The sequence below is a fragment of the Odocoileus virginianus genome, chromosome 6 (genome assembly GCF_023699985.2).
Source record: "Odocoileus virginianus isolate 20LAN1187 ecotype Illinois chromosome 6, Ovbor_1.2, whole genome shotgun sequence".
Lineage (NCBI taxonomy): Eukaryota > Metazoa > Chordata > Mammalia > Artiodactyla > Cervidae > Odocoileus > Odocoileus virginianus.
In genome coordinates, this window is record NC_069679.1 from 12,071,842 (window position 1) to 12,094,157 (window position 22,316).

The following is a 22,316-nucleotide window of genomic DNA, read 5'->3' on the forward strand; positions in this document are numbered from 1 at the left end:
ATTTCACCTAGTAAAGAAGATAGAATAGGAAGTTTATTAACAAATGAACTTTGCCAGCTAAAGTGAGGAAGAATATTACAGGCATAGGAATAAACCTGTTAGCAAACAGCATCAGTTATCTGCGGAACTTGAAACAATAATAATACCACCACATTTACATTCCTAGTTGTCTTCAGCCTGTCATCCACGGTGACATCTACAAGCTCTTCCTCCCCAAACACTAACAATTCTTTCATTACGGAGTTATTGTGATTTATTTTTTTCCCTCACCTCAAGCTTTCCCCAGTTAATGGAAACTCTGTATATATACTGAGTTTTTGTGAAAACCTGAAACTGATCTAAAAAATGAAGAAAATTACTTAAAGAATATTCAACATTTGAAGGCACTACAACCTAAAAAGAGGGTTGGGGAAGCACATGTCTTAGATGATTGAATACTATCACTTAAAAAACAAATTCTAATAATTTACGTATTTATTATTTAGGGACTTATTTTGAAGTTTATATATTAGAGTAGGTACAGAGCATTGATTAAGAGCTAGACTATATTCCAATTTCAGTTTCTTACTTATTCTAACAATTTGTCAAGTTGCTGAAACTCTTAGGCTACAATCTTTTCTTACAGCTGGAAAACGGAGACAATACGACAACTGACTACATGTAAATGATGAATGAATTTCTGAATTTAAGTGGAAAAAAAAAGCTTCAAGTTGCTAGAACACAAACTAATTACTATTACATACACAGAAAAAGAGAAAACAGGTATCAAATTCTCTATCCAACAATTAAAACTTGAAAATAACTGGAAAATGTTTAGAAGTTCTGGGAGAAAAAATAATGTGGACCTAAAATTCTATTCTTAGGCAAGTGATCAACAAAGTATCTTTAAAATATCAAGAAAATCAATAGCAGAATATATAGAGAGAATAATCATTCTACGCTTCTGAGGGGTGGTGGGGAGGAACATGGGATTAAGAAAATCTGATTAAATTCAGCAAAAGCAAAATATTTTAAAACATAGAATAAGAAAACATGCTAGTTGTCATAATCAATATAAATGAGCTGAATTTTTCATTAAAGGACAACCCTTCATATCAAATTAAAAGATTCAAAGAAAATTCAAATATATGAATATGCCTTTTTGCACCATAACTCCCAATATTACACTTTTAGCCTCTTTTCTCTGAAATGCAGTCTTGTCATAGCTTGACCTCAATAAGCCCAAATACCAATTAATTATTTTCCCACTCAAACAAGATCTTGTTTAGCGTTTCCTGTCTCACTGAATGTTACCAATATTCTTATAGTTGTATGTATCACAAAATCAGGATTCATGCCTGACATCTCCTTCTTCCTCCCTGCTTCCCATTAAGAACTCATTGCCAAACCTTGTTGACTTAATCTTCTAAATTTTTTTCTTTTTAAATACACCCATTTCTCCCTATCAGATTGTCACCTTTCTAGACACAGCAGCAAGTATCTTTCTCCTCAGGAGTAGTAACTACTATAGCCTCCAAACTCATCTTTGCACACTCACTTTTGCCCTCTGTGTTAGAATCCTAAGACGGTTCCCAAGACTCCCATCACTGGGTATACATGTTCTCTAAGTCCCCTTCCTCTCTAAATCCCCTCACAGTTAGTGAGAGCAGGACTGTAAAGATGATGGATTTCACTCCTATAACTATCTTATGTTATAGGACAAAGGTGAAGGTATTTTGAATATATAATTATGGCCCCAAATCAGCTGAAATTTTTAGTTAACCCAAGAGATACTGTCCCAGGTAGAGGTGGCTTCTAGGGAGTGAGCGCATGCATCAGAGGTTCTCGTGCTGGACCTGAAGAAGCAAACTGCCATGCTGTGTACAGGACCACATGATAGGAAATGCCAAGTACACTCTAGCTGCTGAGAATGGCCCCTAACAGCAAACAAGAATTTATGGGCCTCAGTCCTACAAGGAAGTGAATCCTGCCAACAAATTGTGAACCTGAAAGAGGATGTTGAGTCTCAGATTAAAAAACAGCCATCAAGAATATCTTGACCTCAGCTTGGTGAAACCCTGAGCAGAGGAACCAGCTAACTCAGGCCCAGATCCATGGAAACTTTCTGATAATAACTTTGTGTTGTATTAAGTCACTAAAGCTTGTTACACAGCTACAGGAAACTAACACACTCTCCTCCAACTGATTGTTCACATCGCTGTCAGATTGTCCCCCCCCAAAAAAAACCGCTAAGGCCACTTTTTTGCTTGACACACTCTCTTCATTGCTTTTCCGAAAAAAATACTAAAATCCTTAAGGACCGCTCTTCATCTCACCCCTAATGCCTAGCACAATTCTAGACACAAAAACCTTTTTCAAATATTTACTAAATAAATGAATAAATACACCAAACAAACATGCTCAGTCGCTCAGTTGTGTCTGACTCTTTGCAGCCCCAAGGGATATAGTCCACAGGCTCCTCTGCCCATGGATTTTTTCAGGCAAGAATACTGGACTGGGGTGCCATTTCCTACTCCAGTGGATCTTCCAGACTAAACAAACATAAACCAAAATAAAACAAGGGCAACAAAAATAATCTCAGAAAGCTGAATTTAAAGTTAAAAGATGCAAATAAACATAACAAATATTTAATAATCAAAAAAGTGGAAATAGAAAATATAAAAGCATTGAACGTTTATGTAAAACAGCAGCAAAACTCTTAAATGGTTTCTTTTTCTGTAGTCTACAAAGGCACTCTCAAAGTTGGCAGCTATAAAATATGACATAAGATACCTGAATAATGAAGAAACGTGGACTTTCAGGTACAATCAGGAGAGACCCAAAAAATGGGATGAATGGATCAACATCTGCCTAGAAAGCATTCTCTACACTTAAATCATTATTTTTCCATCTCCATGTCTTCTAGTCTCATATTCTTCTCCTACGTTTATAATCGTCATCACTATTATTTCTCATCATTTCTGTAAAATTTCACCATAAAGTAGAAGACCTTTCAATAATTTTCCTACTCCTATATACTTCCAGTATTCTTGGGCTTCCCTTGTGGCTCAGCTGGTAAAGAATCCACCTGCAATGTGGGAGACCTGAGTTCAATCCCTGGGAAGGGAAGATCCCCCGGAGAAGGGAAAGGCTACCCACTTCAGTATTCTGACCTGGAGAATTCCATGGACTGCACAGTCCATGGGGTCACAAAGGGTAGGACACGACTGAGCAACTTTCACTTCACTTCACTTTCATATAAAAGTGAAGTGAAGTCGCTCAGTCGTGTCTGACTCTTTGCGACCCCAAGGACTGTAGCCTACCAGGTTTCTCAGTTCATGGAATTTTCCAGGCAAGAGTAATGGAGTGGGTTGCCATTTCCTTCTCCAGGGGATCTTCCCGACCCAGGGATCGAACCTGGGTCTCCCACATTGTAGGCAGACGCCCTCTGAGCCACCAGGGAAGCCCACTCTCATACACTTGAGTGGTAAAACAGTAATATTGGCTCCCTGTAGCAATAAAACTTTAGTGGAAGCCTTACTATTCAGGTGACATTTAAAGCCATGGGATGATTAGACAACTGAGATAAAAAGTATACAGCAGGACAAAGACTGTCCTACGGAACCCCATTCTTCATCAACAGAGTCAGGAAGAAGAAAAAAACAAACAAAAAGAACTGCCAAGGAGTGGCCAACAATGGAAAAGTAACCCAAGAGTATGATGTGCCAGAAGATACGATGTGCTCAGGAAGGAAAAATCATTTGTGTCAAATATTGCTACCCATCCATATACATCAAATGAAAATTAAAAATGGTGATGAGATTAAGATCACTGGAGAAAAATGTAAGCATACTGTTTAAAAGTTTCCAAGTTGATAGAAAATTCATAATCAAGTTTCAAGAGCCCAGAAAATATTTCAATCAACACTACTGTCATTTTCATTCTATTAAAAGCAAGAATATAAATCTAAACTTCAAAAAGCATTTAGAGTTCCCTGATTTCAAAGAAAATCTATTCATACCTCTGCCAGTTTGTATGGTAAAATAAGCTTTTCTCCCACTGTCACAGTCTTCCTTGTAACTAGTGCCTCGAACAGCATCTCTTCTTTAACCTATACAGCAGAAAAGTAAATTCAATATAAGATTTTTAACAATGGTTGAATTACTTATTGAAACATCAAACAGAGAAAAAAATAATGAGAAAAGCAAATATGCAATAGAGAAAAAACAAAAAGACAATACACTGGGCAATTTAATTATTGGCCAAAGTGGAATTTAAGCGTCCCACTCACCCTTCTTCACCACAAAAAGACACAAAGGGTAAATAAGACAGTTTGGTCTTTTTAAAGTTTTCTGATCATAACAAAGAAACATGTTTCATTGAGCAGAGTATGAAAAATACACAATAGCACAAAAAATATTTTAAGACAGTCAGTCATAATCCCACAACCTGGATACAAGGACTAAAAAATGACAATACTTTTTTTTTCTAAATTCTTATTAACTGAACTTATCTGGCTGCACCAAGTCTAAGTTGTGGCATATGGGATCTGAGCTCCCTGACCAGTAATCGAATCCAAGTCTCCTGCTTTGGGAACATGCAGTCTTAGCCACTAGACCACCAGGGGCATCCCAACAATACTTCTTGAATTCCAGGAACATTACAATGGATAGTTATTGATGTTTCAGATGTTTATTTTCACTTACAGATGTTAAACTTTAAAGTTGATGCTTCCTTTATTCTTACTCTCTCTATAGAAGCCAAAATAATCATAAATTTCTCATGTATCACTTCAGTTCATGTTTTTATACTTATAAAACAACAGTGAGTCATTACCCTGCCACCAGCAAACTCATGACAGGTCAACCATGTTTTAAAATAAGATAACGCCATAAAGAAAATAAACCTTCTTTTGGAGCATCCATTGCTGAATCTTCTAATTCCAAACAACAGAAACATATTCAGACAAATTAACTTCACAAGACGAATAGCCAAAGTTTACATGTAAAAACCTCAACCTTTCAGATATATTTAAAATATTTCAAGAATCAAATTATTGATAATGCAGATTACACAAAATGACAAAACTAAGAAAAAACATGATAAAAAAAAACACTGTAATATTCTGAGGAGCATTTCTTCATGCAAGTGATTATTATTAAAACTGACCATCAGAAAACGAATGACCCATGCAAGAATGTAAGAAATGTTTTTAAAGGAACAAACAAATGTAAACTGGCAACAACGTGGGCAAAGCTGACTTCCATACCCTTGTATAAATTGGTATAATCACTATAGACAGTAATATGTCAGTAACAATAAAGTTCAGTATGTGTATATATCATACCCAAGATTTCATTCATTGAATTATATCCTAGAGTAATTCTCACACATGTTAACAAGGATATATGTACCAGGCCTATCACAGTACTATCCATAAATGGAAAATTACAATAACCTCACTCCCCACTATAAAAGAAAAATTATGTTTTATTCATATAAGAGAATTTTATTTAACAGCTCAAAGAAGAATCTAGAATATATAAGCCAACACTGAAAAATCTTTTTTTTTCCCTGAAAAATCTTAAAAACAAAATATCAAGTCAAAAAGTCAAGTTTTAGAATGATACATACAGTATAACACATATAAAGTGTGAAAACATTCAGAACAAAACTATATATTCTTTATGGACACATCTATCTATTTTGAAAATATAAAAATAAGAATGATAATAAAAACTAAATTCAACTAGCGGAGGTGATGGAATTTCAGCTGAGCTATTTCAAGTCCTAAAAGATGATGCTGTTAAAGTGCAGCATTCAATGTGCCAGCAAATTTGGAAAACTCAGCAGTGGCCACAGGACCTGAAAAGGTCAGTTTTCATTCCAATCCCAAAGAAAGGCAATGCCAAAGAATATTCAAATTACCATACAGTTGTGCTCATTTCACATGCTAGCAAGGTAATGCTCAAAATCCTTCAAGCTAGGTTTCAACAGTATGTGAACCGAGAACTTCCAGGTGTACAAGCTGGATTTAGAAAACACAGAAGAACCAGAGAGTAAATTGCCAACATCCACTGGATCATAGAAAAAGCAAGAAATTCCAGAAAAAAACATCTGCTTCATTGACTACACTAAAGCCGTTGACTATGCTGATCACAAGAAACTGGAAAATTAAGACCTTAAAGAGAGATGGAAATACCAGACTACCTTACCCGCCTTCTGAGAAACCTTATGCAGGTCAAGAAGAAACAGTTAGAACTGGACATAGAACAATGGACTGGCTCAAAATTGGGAAAGGAGTACATCAAGGCTGTATACTGTCACCGTGCTTATTTAACTTATATGGATAGTACATCATGGGAAATGCCAAGCAGGATAAAGCACAAGCTAGAATCAAGATTGCCAGGAGAAATATCAATAACTTCAGATATGCAGATGACACTAACCTAAGGGCAGAAAGCGAAGAGTAACTAAAGAGCCTCTTGATGAAAGTGAAAGAGGAGAGTGAAAAAGCTGGCTTAAAACTCAACATTCAAAAAACTAAGATCATGGCATCTGGTCCAACCACTTCATGGTAAACAGATAGGGAAAAAATTGAAACAGTGACAGGTTTTATTTTCTTGGACTTCGAAATCACTGCAACAGTGACTGCAGTCATGAAATTATAAGATGCTTGCTCCTTGGGAGAAAAGTTTTGATGAACTTAGATAGCGTATTAAAAAGCAGGGACATCAGTTTTCCAACAAAGGTCCATATAGTCAAAGCTATTGTTTTTCCATTAGTCATGTACAGACATGAGAGTTGGACTATAAAGAAGGCCAAGCACCAAAGAATTGATGCTTTCAAACCGTGGTGCTGAAGAAGATGCTTGAGAGTCCCTTGGACAGCAAGGAGATCAAATCAGTCAATCCTGAAGGAAATCAACCCTGAATATTCATTGGAAGGACTGATGCTGAAGCTGCAACTCCAATATTTGAGCCACCTGATGAGAAGAGCCGAGTCACTGGAAAAGACCCTGATGCTGGGAAACATTGAGGGCAGGAGGAGAAGGGAGCTAGAGAGGACGAGATGGTTGGATGGCATCACCAACTCAATGGACATGAGTTTGAGCAAACTCCGGGAGACAGAGAAGGACAGGGAGGCCCGGCGTGCTGCAGTCCATGGGGTGGCAGAGTTGGACACATCTGAGCAACTGAACAACAACAAATGCAAGGCAGAAGGTACAAACTTCCAGATATAATATAAAGGTCACATGTCATGGGGATGGAATGCACAACATGATAACAACAGTTAATAAAAATTGTATTCCACATTTGAAAGTTGCTAGAAGAGATCTTAGAAATCCTAATCACAAGAAAATAAACTTTTTGTAACTATGTATCCTGAAAGATGTTGATTAGACTTACTATGATCATTTTGAAATATATTCTATTTTGTATATTTGAACTATATTGTACTATGTTTAACAGCTGGAACTAACGTTGTATGTCAATTATAACTCAATGAAAAACAAGAAATTGTAGGGAAATCATTTAAAAAAAAAGAAAACCTCAACATTGACTATATAGCTGAGACTAAAAACCAACTTATTTATTTTTAGGTATTTTAATAAGATTGTGAGTTTTTAAAAAAATTTTTTGCAGTATAGATGATTTGTAGTGTTGTGTCAGTTTCAAGTGTGTAGGAAGGTGAACCCATTGGAAATATACGTGCATGCCTGTTCAGTTGTGTCTGACACTTTCCAACTCCATGGACTACAACCCATCAGGTTCCTCTCTCCATGGAATTTTTCAGGCAAGAATACTGGAATGGGTTGCCATTTCTGACTCCAAGGGTGATCCCACCCAGATGATCAAAACTGCATCTTCTGCACTGGCAGACAGATTCTTTACCACTGTTCCACATGGGAAGCCATATTTTTATATATATATATCCACCTTTTTTTAAAGAGTCTTTTCCTATATAGGCAATCACAGAGTACTGAGTAGGTTTCCCTGTGCTATACAGTAATTTCCTAATTATTATGAATATTTTTACAAACATAGCCCTTATCTTTTAGATAACTGGGATTTTATTTTAGAATTTGTTTTAAAAGAATTGGGAAGGAACAGAGGTGAAGATACAGATGAAAAGAGATGGGCCACATTAATAAGTGATGAAGCTTAACAATGGGTACTTGGGCATCTCTCCACTTTTGACTACATTTATAATTTCAATTAATAAAACTTGGAAAAAACTAAATTCATAGTAGTATTTATACTTCTGCTGGGCAAAGTACATACAGGACTTCAATTACATGTAATATTTTATTACTTGGATAATATTTTGAGTCTACAGGTATTTATTATACAATACCTTTTTCATATATATTATATCCTAAAAAATATTTCATAATTTAACAGAAAAGAGAAAATATGTTAAAAATATAATTCAATACATAAGTATATAAGAAATGAAAGACAAATTATGTATCAAAAGAAAACATGAATAGAAAGAACATTAAGAAACATGAATAGAAAGCTAATATAGAGAAAAATAATTTAAACATTAACAGAGTATTCACAATGAATACAAAAGTAGTAAGCTTTAAACATTTAATCAACAAATTATTTCACAGAAAAACACAAGTCGTCAAAATTAACTCAAACCAGATTTAAAAATCCTGAAAAATCATTCAACACAAAATAATTGGAGGAACATTAAATACCATTAGTCATAGGGTTGATATTATTCATATCTTTAACAAACATATTATTCTTTGCTAATGATTCTTCTATTAAATGAAGAAGATTTTAAAGAATGAAGAACTACCCAACTCATTTTGAGGAGCTGACTTAATGCTGGCACTAAAACTTGGCATTGATCATACATGAGTCCACACACATCACACCATAACCACATAGACAAGTCTACACACACACCATAACCACATACACAAGTCCACACACACACAATAACCACATACACAAGTCCACACACACCATAACCACATACACAAGTCCACACACACACAATAACCACATACACAAGTCCACACACACCATAACCACATACACAAGTCCACACACACACAATAACCACATACACGAGTCCACATACACAAGTCCACACACACCATAACCACATAGACAAGTCCACACACACACCATAACCACATACACGAGTCCACACACATCATGCCATAACCACATAGACAAGTCCACACACATACCATAACCACATACACGAGTCCACACACATCATGCCATAATACACGAGTCCACACACACCATAACCACATACACGAGTCCACACACACACCATAACCACATACACATGTCTACACACACACCATAACCACATACACAAGTCCACACACACACCATAACCACATACACAAGTCTACACACATACCATAACCAGGTAAAATACACTAATCTTATCTGGATTTAATAAGCAACTTAAGAAAGTATTATTGAATTCATATTTTAATCAGCTACCTTTATAATTTTCCAAATAGTCTTTAAATTTTATTGGACTTCCCTGGTGGCAGTGGGTAAGAATCTGCCTGTCAATGCAGGGGACACGGGGTCGATCTCTAGTCTGGGAAGACCTCACATGCCACGAAGCAGCTAAGCCCATGCGCTACAACTACTGAGCCTGTGCTCTAAAGCCTGAGAGCCGCAACTACTGAAGCCTGCTACAGCCCGAGCTCCACAAGAGAAGCCATCGCAATGAGAAGCCAGTGCACCACAATGAAGAGAGAAGCTCCCTCTTGCCACAACTAGACAAAGCCCAAATGCAGCAATGAAGACCCAGTGCAGCAAAAAAAAAAAAAAGTAAATAAATAAATAAACTTCATGGGGAATTCCCTGGCAGTCCAGTGGTCTGGACCCAGTGGTTTCATTGCCAGGGGCCAAGGTTCAATACCTAGTTGTGAAGCTAAAATCCCACAAGCCTTAGGGCCAAAAAAATTTTTTTAATAAAAAATAATGATAAATAAAAATAAGGTCTAACTATAGGCAGGACACTCTGGTAGGTGTTGTCAGATCTTCTCTAGCTCCTTGACTTTTGAATATATTTTCTTTCTACTTATTACTGAAACTTCACTCCTCAAACCACTCCAAACTAGAAAGAGGAACCACTCAAAACAAGGAATTTGAGAAGCCTGAATTCAAAAGGTGGGATTTGCTATTAAATCACACTTAGTTGTTAGCCCAGCTTTAACACTGGCAAGCCCAATTTTCAGAATTGGATTCCCCCCCCCCCCTTTTTTTTACAAACAACTGAGTTCCTCTTTAAATTTCCTAAATTGCTCTTATTAGTCTCTCACCAAAAAAGAAATATTTCACTAGGACTAGAAGCCTTGGTACTTGCTGAATGCCTAAACTTCTAAGAAAGATCACTAGCCAAAATGCTCTGTATCACCACAATACGAAATGAACGACTAAAATATCACCTGGAAGTCCTGTCTGAAAGATCTGTTTTCTGACCCTCATGAGCTTTAAAATTACAGCTTTCAGATACCAGACTCCATATTCTGGAACTCCTTTCTAATGAGTGAGTCCAGTTCCAACTCAAAGTACTCCCTCTTGCCTCTTCTACCAGGCTAACTCATTCCATTAAAGTTAATAAACAGCAAGGTGTGTACAAAATAATAAACATTGTAAGGTTAGATAAATAAGCACATCCACAGATCTCAAAGAACACTGCCACTACCTTACAATGGACACAAACTGGTAAACAATTAACTATGCTACAAAGCCAATACTGAATTACACTGCTGCTAAGCTAAGTCACTTCAGTCACATCCGACTCTTTGCAACCCCATAGACGGCAGCCCACCAGGCTCCCCCGTCCTTGGGATTCTCCAGGCAAGAACACTGGAGTGGGTTGCCATTTCCTTCTCCAATTCATGAAAGTGAAAAGTGAAAGTGAAGTCGCTCAGTCGTGTCCGACTCTTAGTGACCCCATGGACCGCAGCCTACCAGGCTCCTCCATCCATGTGATTTTCCAGGCAAGAGTACTGGAGTGGGGTGCCATTGCCTTCTCCGCTGAATTATGCTAAGGAGAAGCAAATTGTTCTATGCTGATGGAATCAGTTTAAACCATTTAATACAGTTAAAACCGATGAAGCAGTATATGAACCAAGATTTGAAAAATAAGTGATATTTTAACAGGAAAAAAAAAGATCACCAATAATTGCAAAAAAAATTTGGAAATAATTAACATATTATTCAATAGATGGGCTTCCCTAAGAGCTCAGCTGGTAAAGGATCCGCCTGCAATGCAGGAGACCTGGGTTCGATCCCTGGGTTGGGAAGATCCATGGAGAAGGGAAAGGCTACCCACTCCAGTATTCTGGCCTGGAGAATTCCATGGACTGTAATAAAGTCTATGGGGTCACAAGGAGTCGGACATGACTGAGCAACTTTCACTTTCAATAGGTGAATGGACAGACAGGCAAACTGTGATACATGCATATGTGGAATAACATTCAGCAATAAAGAGAAATGAGCTATCAAGCCAGGAAAAGACACTGGATGAATCTTAAATGTATACTGCTAAGTGAAACAAGTCTGAAAACATGATATATTAATACTATATGAATCTAATTATGTTACATTCTGAAAAAAGCAAACCTACAAAGCTAGTAAAAACATCAGTAGTTTGTAGGGAGGGGTTGAATAGATGACACACAGGGAAGTTTCAGGGCTGTGAAACCTTTGTAAGATATTGTAGTGGAGGACATACAACATTATGCATTTGTCACAATCCATACATATATACATACCTAATCCATGAATGTTAAGGTATACAAATTTTTAGCAATCATTTACCATGCTGGGGGAATCTCAGGAAAGAATGCAGGCCACGACATGGAAACTATATCACAAATATATGGAACAACCTCAGAGAAGAGGGAAGGAGGAAAACTACTGACCTAAATAATCTTGGAAAGGAACAGCTACCCATTCCAGTATTCTTTTCTGGAGACTCCCACGGACAGAGGAGCCTGGCAAGCTACAGTCCATGAGGTTGCAAAGAGTCGGACACATCTAAGCAACTAACACACACACACACAGTTGACTTACAATGTTTCAGATATACAGCAAAGTGATTCAGTTTTATTTATATATATAAATACATATCCTTTTTCAAATTCTTTTCCATTATAGGTTATAAAATACTGAATACAGTTCCCTGTGCTATGCAGTAGGTCCTTATTGTTTATCTATTTTACATATAGTAGTATGTATCCAGTAATCCCAGATTCCTAATTTACCCCTCCCTCCATTTTCCTTTTAGGTAAACATAAATTTGTTTTCTATGTCTATGAGTTTATTTCTATTTTGTAACTAAATTCATTTGTATCATATGAGAGTCCCTTTGATAGCAAGGAGATCAAACCAGTCAATCTTAAGGGAAATCAACCCTGAATACACATTGGAAGGACTAATGTTGAAGTGAAATTCCAGTATTTTGGTCATCTGATGCAAACAGCTGACTCATTGGAAAAGTCCCTGATGCTGGGAAAGATTGAGAGCAGGAGAAGAGGGTGTCAGAAGATGAGATGGCTGGATGGCATCACTGATGCAAAAGACATGAACTGGGCAAACTTCGGGAGATGGTGAGGGACAGAGAGGCCTGGCATGCAGCAGTCCAAGGGGTCACAAAGAGTTGGACATGACTGGATGACTGAACAACAACAACATCATAGTTTTAGATTTCACATATAAGTGATACCATGTAATATCCCTCCATCAGTTGCATAGTTTGGAAATATTTTCTCCTATTCCACAGGTTGTCTTTCCATTTGTTTATAGCTTCCCTTGTTGCGCAGATCATGTTTATCTTTATATAGACAGTCACATAAAAATATTTGGAGATATGTGAATATACTCAAGGTGAGTTTACACATACATATTTCCTGTTCTGTCAGAGGAGAGGGCCCATAAAAAACTATACCCGTTTTAAGATGAGCAGTTAGCTGAGAAAACATGAGAAATCATCAGTCCAGGAAGAAAGAGTAAGATAATGAGGACTTTGATGTGCAAAGAAACGTCATAGGATATGAAGACGTTTGACTCCTATTTAGCCATGAAGAAAGAAAAAGTAGTACTCCACCCATCTGGACACCCCATCTTCAAAGAAAATAATCTAACCAACAACCTACTATGTAGGAGAAAATTTACAAAGACCTAGAACATGATATAGTATAGAGTGAAATATTCATCCTATTAAGCAAATTTAGGAGTTACAGATATCTGGGACAAAGGGAGGTGGGGGAGAAAACCCAAATCTTCTAAAGAGTCTGGTACACATAATAGAAAGAATTCCAACTTCTGGAGTAACACTATTAATTAAAAGTATTAACCCATTTATACCTACAAAATAGTTACACAAAATAAAAACTGAGAAATGACCAGTATTTGAAATGAAAACTGAGAATGTAATCACTCACTTCTAATAACTCTGAGACAACAGGCAGAACTTCAGGATTACAGATATCTATGGAGTCATCCCGGTATGTCTTCTTTTTATAACAGATATTACCCAAATGTAGTATTGCTGAGAGGAGAGAGAAAATCCTGTGAAAATAAAACCATAAATTACAGCTTGCTTATGTGACTTCTCTTAAGCTTATTTCATTCCAAAATTCTAATCAAGCAAATTAACCAGTACAAATACAGAGTACTTAGTCTTCAGAAAAATAAGAAATACGGGGATAATAATCATAACTACAATAACTAAAATTTACTGAGTGTTTACCATGTCGGGCACTATGCAAAGTGCTTTATATAACTTCACTTTAAGAACTGTATCCACGTCAGATATACAGATATAGTTGTTTGAAGGGGACTTTATTCTTTTTGTTTTAAATTTATTTATTTTTGACTGTGCTGGGTCTTCATTGCTGCACAGGCTTTTCTCTAGCAGTGGTACACAGGCTTCTTGGTGTGCTGGCTTCTCTTGTTGCAGAGCTTGGGCTCTAGAGACCACAGGCTTCAGGTAGTTGTGGCACATGGACCCAGCAGTCGTGGCTCCTGGGCTCTAGAGCACAGGCTCAGTAGTTGTGGCGCACAGGCTTAGTCACTCCATGGCATGTGGGATCTTCTCGGATAAGGGACTGAACCCATGTTTCTTGCATTGGCAGGCAGATTCTTTACCACTGAGCCACCAGGGAAGCCTTAAAGGGGACTTAACATTGTCTGAATCTTCTGTGGTGTTTCAAAAGTCCATGACTTTCTAAGTGCTTTTTATCCTACCTGGAATGTCCTTTCCCACACGGCCTATTTCAGATCTACTGAATTGTGTGTTAGTCGCTCAGTTGTGCCCGACTCTTTGCAATGCCATGGACTGCAGCCCACCAGGCTCCTCTGTCCATGAGATTTTCCAGGCAAGGATACTGGAGTGAGTTGCCATTTCCTTCTCCAGGGGATCATCCCAACCCAAGGATAGAACCCGGGTCTCCTGCACTGCAGGTGGATTCTTTACTGACTGAGCTACAAGGGAAGCCCAGATCTACTGAATTAGAATCTTTAAAAGAAAGGTCTCAGAATTTGTATTTTTTTAAACAAAGTAACCAAGGTGATTTTTTTATTATTATATTTTTAAATGCTTTCTCACATCATATTATACTGACCATCATATTATAATGCCTTTTTTAAAAACAGTAATGGAAAAAAATAAAAAATTAAAAAAAAAAATAAAAACAGTAATGGAGATCACTGGACTATATGATCTAATATTAGGCCCTTACTGTGAAATATCTACATCTCAGTTGTCCTTCCCTCCTGTCTCAGAAAAACACATGCCTCTCTTCCAGCCAATAGATAATCCCTATATTTGAGCTCTACATCTCATGAACTCAAGTTTACTCTGGGACATTATTATACCTATTTTCTGTCTCACCTGAACTTGACAAGAACTTTCTATCAAAGTAACCTCGCTTCTCTTTTACTTTAAGCAACCCACCCTTAGACCCCACATTGTTTCCTTCCCTTGACAACAAGTGTTATAAAGCAACAGTTAAGGAAGGTACACGGAGAGGTTTGGGGGGCACCATGAATTCCTGTAATAATATGCAAATGTTTATGGACTACATTTTTAGGAAGAAGAGCTCTAACTTTCAACAGATTCTCAAAGAATTTATGACAAAAGAAAGCAATTCAAAACAAGTCTTTTACAAAAATAAATTTCCTAATTCTACATAATGCTTAAGATGGAAGACGCATTAGATAGGAATATTAGAAAACTGTTTCAAAGGATCTCTACTGAGGGTAAAGGAATACAATAAATAAACTCACTGTCTTCGAGTCTTGGGAAGAAATCCTACCATTTCCATGGCTAGTTGTAAGCGTTCAAAGTCATGCCTCAAATCTTCCCCCTCTACGGTGAAGCAGTCCTGCTTTTTTAAGAAAAATGGAAAAGAAAGATCAAGATTACCTATTGAAAAGCAACCTAAGCCACTCAGGAATATAGTAATTTTAGATAACCATACCTATGCATATTTAGATATCATCAAATTCATTCGACTCTTATCCTACTACAAGCATGCAAACCAACACATATACCTACCTAAATCCCAGTATGTTGCCTTTTCCCTCTTCTTCACAACCACCCAAGGAAGAATCTCAAAAGTAACTTAAAATAAAGAGCTAGCAAGACTCATAAAATATTCTGATACCAAGTTTGATTTTGAGTGGTTCTGAAGAGTCTCAGAGATGCGAAGCATTTAAGAGATCAATTCCACATACAAATGTTATTTATTCAACAAATATTTAATAGGTGCCTACCTATATGCAAGGTACTGAACTAGATCCTGGGACACAAAAATATATTTTAGAAGAGGCATTAATTTAGTTGAGAAGAGGAGCCTAGACTTAATATAAAGATGTTTATATTACATCAACATTAGGTATCACATAAATAGTTCCTAACAAATAATATAAACAACATGGCAATCAGCAAAATAAAGAAGTATATGTGAAATTACAAAAACTTTCAAAAGAACCCTCATAATATGAGCCAGTAAAAACAGTTATGGACTACCAGACTAAAAAATATTACTCTTCTAGAGCAACTCTTGCATTTCAGTTCCCCCAAAAGTCGAAAGGTAATACTGTACCATTTGGTTATACTGTAGATCTTTAAAACAATTAAAAAATAAGTCTTTACCTGCCTTTATTATGTGTTCTCATAGTCCCTTTACACTTTTATTTTCAAAAACTTCCTCATATGTATTTACTTTTTAATGCCTATCTTCCTATGAAATGTTGTATCAAACAGTCAATGAACACATGAACTATTATTTGTCTCATTTACTGCAGATTTCCAATATCAAGTCAGTGCCAAGAATAAAGTAGGAAATTACTGGAGTAAATATACAATCAATGAATTAATTAACTGAATGAGACAATCCTTTTGAAGAAACAAAGTGCTTAAAAATTATTTATCAAGTATCTACCATGTATAACCTGCTTTAGGTACTATAAAAATGAATATATATATAAATAATAAAATTTTAAACACTGTCTTAAAATGCTATTAAAAATAGCATTTTTAATACTATTAAAATATTAATACTATTAATATTAATAAAATATTCCCTATGGAAAGGTACACATGGATTTCAAATTCACTTTAAGGAAAGTTCTTTCTGACTATAAAATTTTTGATAAGAAATTTTAAGACATATTTCTACAGACATGACAACATCCTAACCCACTAAAAAATTTTAACTTAACACATTTTTCTCTTTCATAAAGCTTTTTAAAAGCTCTTTCTTTTCTTCCCCCTAAAACCACAAACAGCTCACTCATTTTATAATTTAGTAAAAATTTTTCTGTAACAAATAAGTGGAGGGAAAACAACCTATGCTTCAACTTGTGTAAACTCAGTAATACAGTAATGATTCTCATAAATGACAGCTGCTCTTATCTACCTCAAGAATGAATAAAACAGTGTGGATAAAATATTGAGAGCATAAATTGAAAAAAGAACTAAAATATAAATACATTTATACCTGCTATTATCTATAACCAAAATGTTCTTCAGAAATACAAGACCAAAATCATAATCAACTTTTAAATACTTGTATTTAACATGAACTTCCTTGATGACAATGGTATTAGAAAAACTAAGGACAGATTAATCTACCAGACCAGAAATATCATTATCTTAATCTGGGTTCATACGGATGCAAACCTTGAGACCAAGATTCAGTACAAGTAGCATTAGAATGTAGGGAAGGCAACGTTGCCTAAATAGAGTACAATATCAAAGGAGCTACCAAGGTGGGTAGCTGGACTTTAATTCCAAAGTAACCTCTGGGAAACACTATAAAAAATAGAAAGGTGAAGGAGCCATAACACTTATATATCATCTCTCATCAGTTCTGGAGATAAGCTGCTAATTCCTAGGTACTTTTAGAGGACCAGGCAAGAGTGCAATGCCTTCCAGGATTCTAAGAAAAGCTTTCAAGCATCAGATACAAATACTGGCTGTTGGAGGTCATTTAGAAAACAATAAAACAGTAAAGGTCAAAGAATGAGGTAGGGAACTAACCAACAACTGTCACAACCCTTTCCACTGAAAGAAGACAGTTGATTCCTACTGTCAAACTCAGCTCAGGCTCTAGTCTTACATGATAACATGCCACTGCACAATCCCCACAAATACACCAAAATATTCTTTCAAGCTATCAGCACTTTTTCCCTTTGTATGAGATGATGAGAACCCATTCGCATTTATAAGTACCTACAACAAGCCTGGCATGTAGGAAGTATTTTGAGGGAGAAAAAGTGAAAAGCAAAGTCAAATTACACATGTTTCTCATATGCTGTCTATATATCTTAGAATACTGTTTATAAAAATTATACTTTTTATAGGTACTAGTTGATAATATAGGACATGAATCTGAATAATTGACTTTAAGAGTTAGTAAAGATGCTGAAGATCATTTAAAAAAGAACATATAAAACATAGCCTGATTTGAATCCCAATTACATTATTAAATTGTTTCATCACCACAGGGAAGTCACTTAAATTCTGAGCCACTGCTGCTTCTTGTGTGAAAGGTAATCATACTAACTACAACCAGTGGTTTTATAATGATCAAATATAATATGGATGGTAATGGCTTTTAAATGGAAAAGCATTTGCAAAGGAAGTTGTGCAGCATGCAGAGACCTTTGTACTGGACTGGCATAAAGTCAAAAAGGCAGAATTTGAGGGAGTGACCCCAAATGTATAAACTGTTGGACAGTGAATAGCCGTAAAAGTGTTATGCTGTAGAAATACTTAAAATATGGAGGATGTAAACATTATGGATTTAAAGGTTTCTGTCCAGTTGCACGGGATTCCTGCAGCAGGTCTAATTCATGGGAAAAAATGGGAGGTCAGGTACAATATAAATGGTTGGGTTCCTATAAAGGTAGTAATGACCAGGATGAAAGCTTGGCCTCACTGACAATAATATGTTTCAATCCCTTTGCAGCATGGTGTTCAGTATCCTGAGACCCATTCTGGCAATCCTCACTAAACTTGCCTGATAGTTGGACCTGACTATTCAAAGTTTAATTCAGAAAAATTTTAAATTAGGTGAAACTATTTACATTGAAGTTATTCAGAACCAGCTTTAAGGTAAAATGATTAGAATAGATTATTATCATTTAAAGAAGGGAAATTAGCATTTACCATATATCTTCTACATACTAGTCAATAGGAGAGTCACTTGCCGTACATAATCTTTAAATTCTCAAAACACAACAGGTTAATTATGCATATGTACATTTTATTATACCTATATTTTAGGAAAGAAAATAGACTCAGTGGTTAAATAAGTCACCTAAATAACAGAGGAGGTTATACCAAAATCTGTTCTAAGTCCTCTGTTATCTTTCATGAAACACTAGTTGCTTGAGCTTGTTTTATTAATGTTTTATTAATGTTGCCCATGCAATGGGCAACAACAGGTCCCTTGTTAAAAGCAATTTTCTCACTTAAGTTCCCCTTGGGATCATTTATACAATTTCATACAATGTATATTAAGTAATATAGCACAAACTGCAGAATCTTCCTTAATCCTCTCTTCCCATAAAGCTACTCAAATAAGTTCTAAAAACTCAGAGTGAAACAAGTTTAGTTTGCTCCCAAATATGATATGAGGAGGTGCTAAGAGGAAAGAATTAAGAAAAAGATCCTCAGATAGACTACTTGCTTCCATTAAAATTACTTTGCAAGAAAAAGCAGCAAAAATTAAAGTCCCTATGATAATAGATTTGAAAACATAATAAATAAGAGGATAGTGATGAAAGTAATATTAAGGGAGTAGGAGAGCATGGCTACAAATTTCTCCTAAAAGGAAAAGATGGATAATGATGCTTTCAATGGTGGCGGCAATAGTGGAAACATTTACTGTGTGCTTATTAAGCATTAAGCAATCCATCAAGCTCCGTAAATGCACTAATTTAACACTCACAAAAGTTAAAGACCAAAAAAAAAAACCCACAACAGTTAAAGACCATTATCTTTCCCTTAAAGAAGGGATGAAAACAAAAAGGTAAGTCACCTGCTCGGGTTCTCAAAACTAACAAGTAGATGAGCCAGTTTTCAAATCAGGTCTATCTACTTCAGAACCTAAAAATTCCTAAGCATTACTTATTGGACTGTCTAAATAGCAGACCAGTTGACAATCTCATTGTAAGCTCTGTACAGGCAATCAAATCTTTCATTCACTATATGAGCTTCCCAGTCTCCTACCTACTTCCCAATGAGGTGCGCATAGTCAACTGGCATACTAAGCAAAAGACGGAAGCGTTTCAAGAGTGAAAATATAGCATAAAATGTTTCTACTAAAAATCATCAGTATCTATAAATTTACTGTATAAAATTTATTTTCTAAAATATCAAATCTGAAATTGCAAATTACTTGATTATGAAATGGTACTGCAATTAAACTTAAGGAAAAATTACTAAACTACTCAAATTCTGATAGTTTTGCAATTAACGGAGTTTGTAATCACATGCAGTGAGAATTAAAGTGATAGTTATTTAAAGTAGGATTAAGACATATTACATTTCCAGGAGGAGTAGTTAATACATTAGTTTATTAGTTAATGAATATATAGATGAGTGTGTGTTTTCAGCCTTTCACATCTGACCTAGTTGCAAACTGAAGTAAAGGAAAAAGATTTTTATGTTCTATTTGCAATTATAAAACTGTTTGTATAAATAATTTACCTACTCATTTTATATTACATCATATATGCCTTTAAATCATCCTTAATTTGAAACAAAAAATAATCTTATTTAAAGGAATTTCAATTCTTATTTTTTTTAGAAAATTACATGTAGGCTATGGCCTCTCTTGCTATTAAAAAAATGCATGCATTCATTATGTGAAGACTGTTAACGGACACACAAAACAGGAAGGATGCAACTTTTTAAAATAATAAATACTACCCATAATAAATGGGTAACTAAACTACCACATAAGAATTGAAATAAATAAATAAATGTCAAGGGAAAAAAACCCTATAGGCTATAAGGATCCATAACAATGCTGAAATTAGGAATGCAATCAATGTATTATTTTTCAAAATAAATACTGAATATAATCTAAATATAGCCCCCAAAAATCCAAAAAAGGTAAACTGCTTTTAATCAATAAACCATACATACACAAAAAAGTCAATTCCAATAAAATAAACATTGATTTATCTTCTTTCCTAGATTCTTTGTTTGTATTTCAGCTGACTTTCTTCCTAAGTCACAAAAAGCGTCCTTTAGCAAGGATACTTAGGCACTTGTACTGACCGGCTCAGAGTCAAAGCAATAATCATCCCAGCTCTGTCTGAGGGGTTTCTTTGTTATCTGAAAGTAAGGCAGATTAGTTAGGTAGAAGTAATGATTATTACATTCTTCTAATGATCTCTTAGATGTAGTGTTCAGGTAGCACCGCTATTATCCAAAGAAAAGTTATTTCATATAGCAGCACAAAACAACTAGAGAAACATTCAGATTCTGGGATTCATATATTATTATAACCAATCCATATTTGCTATTGTTCAGTTACTCTGAAATTTCTAATAACTGTTGAGTCCCATAGTCTCCAAATACTGACCTTAAGATAAGAATATGTATAGTATGGCCAGTAATTACAAAAAGATCTGGAAGAGGTGCAAAAAACTCCAGATTTCTCTAGTATTAACTTTAGAGGCTTTCCCAGGTGGCAATAGCGCTAAAGAACTTGCCTACCAATGCAGGAGATGCAAGATTCCTGATTTGGGAAGACTCCCTGAAGAAGGAAATGGCAAACCACTCCAGGATTGTAGCCTGGGAAATCCCATGGACAGAGGAGCCTGGTGGGCTACAGTCTGTGGGGTAGCAAAGATTTGGACATGCTACACACATGCGCATCAGCTCATTTCATCAGCAGTTGCTACTTTTTCAAAAGGAAAAATATTTTATCACCCAAATATAAGGCAAATAGTTTAAGCAGGGAAGGGGGAAAACTCGAAAGCTAAATCAATGATTTTTTTAATATACTTAATTCAATACAGTAAAAATTCCTCATATTACACCAAGAAGTTATATTTTAAATAATTTTTAAATTCTCAATATAGTAACAGAATGTTAGCTTATATAACTGTGGTTTCAAAATTATGAAATATCAGTTATACAGCCTGCTCTATATCTTACAAAGTGTGAGATGTTACTTTCAAAGCCCTAAATACATACTACAATCTTTGAGCCACCATCCAAGTGTCAATTTAATATCCCTCAGAAGAACTTTTAAAATTACCATAAGGGAATTTCTTTCCATAGACATTACATCTTGCCTCAAACAATTAAAAATGAGGGGAGACAATCTGTTACCTAAATGATGTACTGTCAGATCAATTTCATTATTACTGATTCTAGAATTTTTGTTAATATGAGAAATAAAATTGAGAAAACCAATGCAATGAAAAGTTGTGACAATTATGCTTTATAATGGAAGTTTAGGGGAGAATTTTTGAGTTTGAAGGTAAAACACAAATTCTCTAAGTCATTTCCTTTAATGAATTTTCACACTGAGTATTTAATAGGATAATCACTAAATTATAAAAATAATCATACTCATGATGCAAAGAGGTATATATATATTAGACTTCAAAACATGCAAATACAAGTTTCAGTAATCCTTTGTTAGGGCAAGCATTAATCATTAGTAACATTTAACATGCTCTGGTGTGTAAAAGGTAAATCACTTTACTTATTAAAAAGTGCAAACCATTTTTCTAAATTAGAGGTATCTATAAACAGTTTATTATCCTCTTAAAGAGTTTCACAAAAAACAAAAGGCA

General features: G+C 35.5%; 1 protein-coding gene across 12 annotated transcripts in view; it reads right to left on the reverse strand.

The window, feature by feature from the left end:
• Window positions 1–22,316, reverse strand: part of MYO9A (myosin IXA) — a 240,889-nt gene that overhangs the window by 144,367 nt on the left and 74,206 nt on the right. For 7 of the 12 annotated variants that reach the window (XM_070468755.1, XM_070468761.1, XM_070468763.1 and 4 more), the window contains exons 6-9: window positions 20,785–20,841; window positions 15,273–15,373; window positions 13,427–13,553; window positions 4,001–4,090 (exon numbers count right to left, since the gene is read on the reverse strand). In XM_070468755.1, coding sequence (XP_070324856.1) covers window positions 4,001–4,090; window positions 13,427–13,553; window positions 15,273–15,373; window positions 20,785–20,841 — 375 coding nt within the window. The remainder of the gene's footprint in view (window positions 1–4,000; window positions 4,091–13,426; window positions 13,554–15,272; window positions 15,374–20,784; window positions 20,842–22,316) is intronic. The other 5 variants (XM_070468764.1, XM_070468765.1, XM_070468756.1 and 2 more) reach the window with 3 other exon arrangements.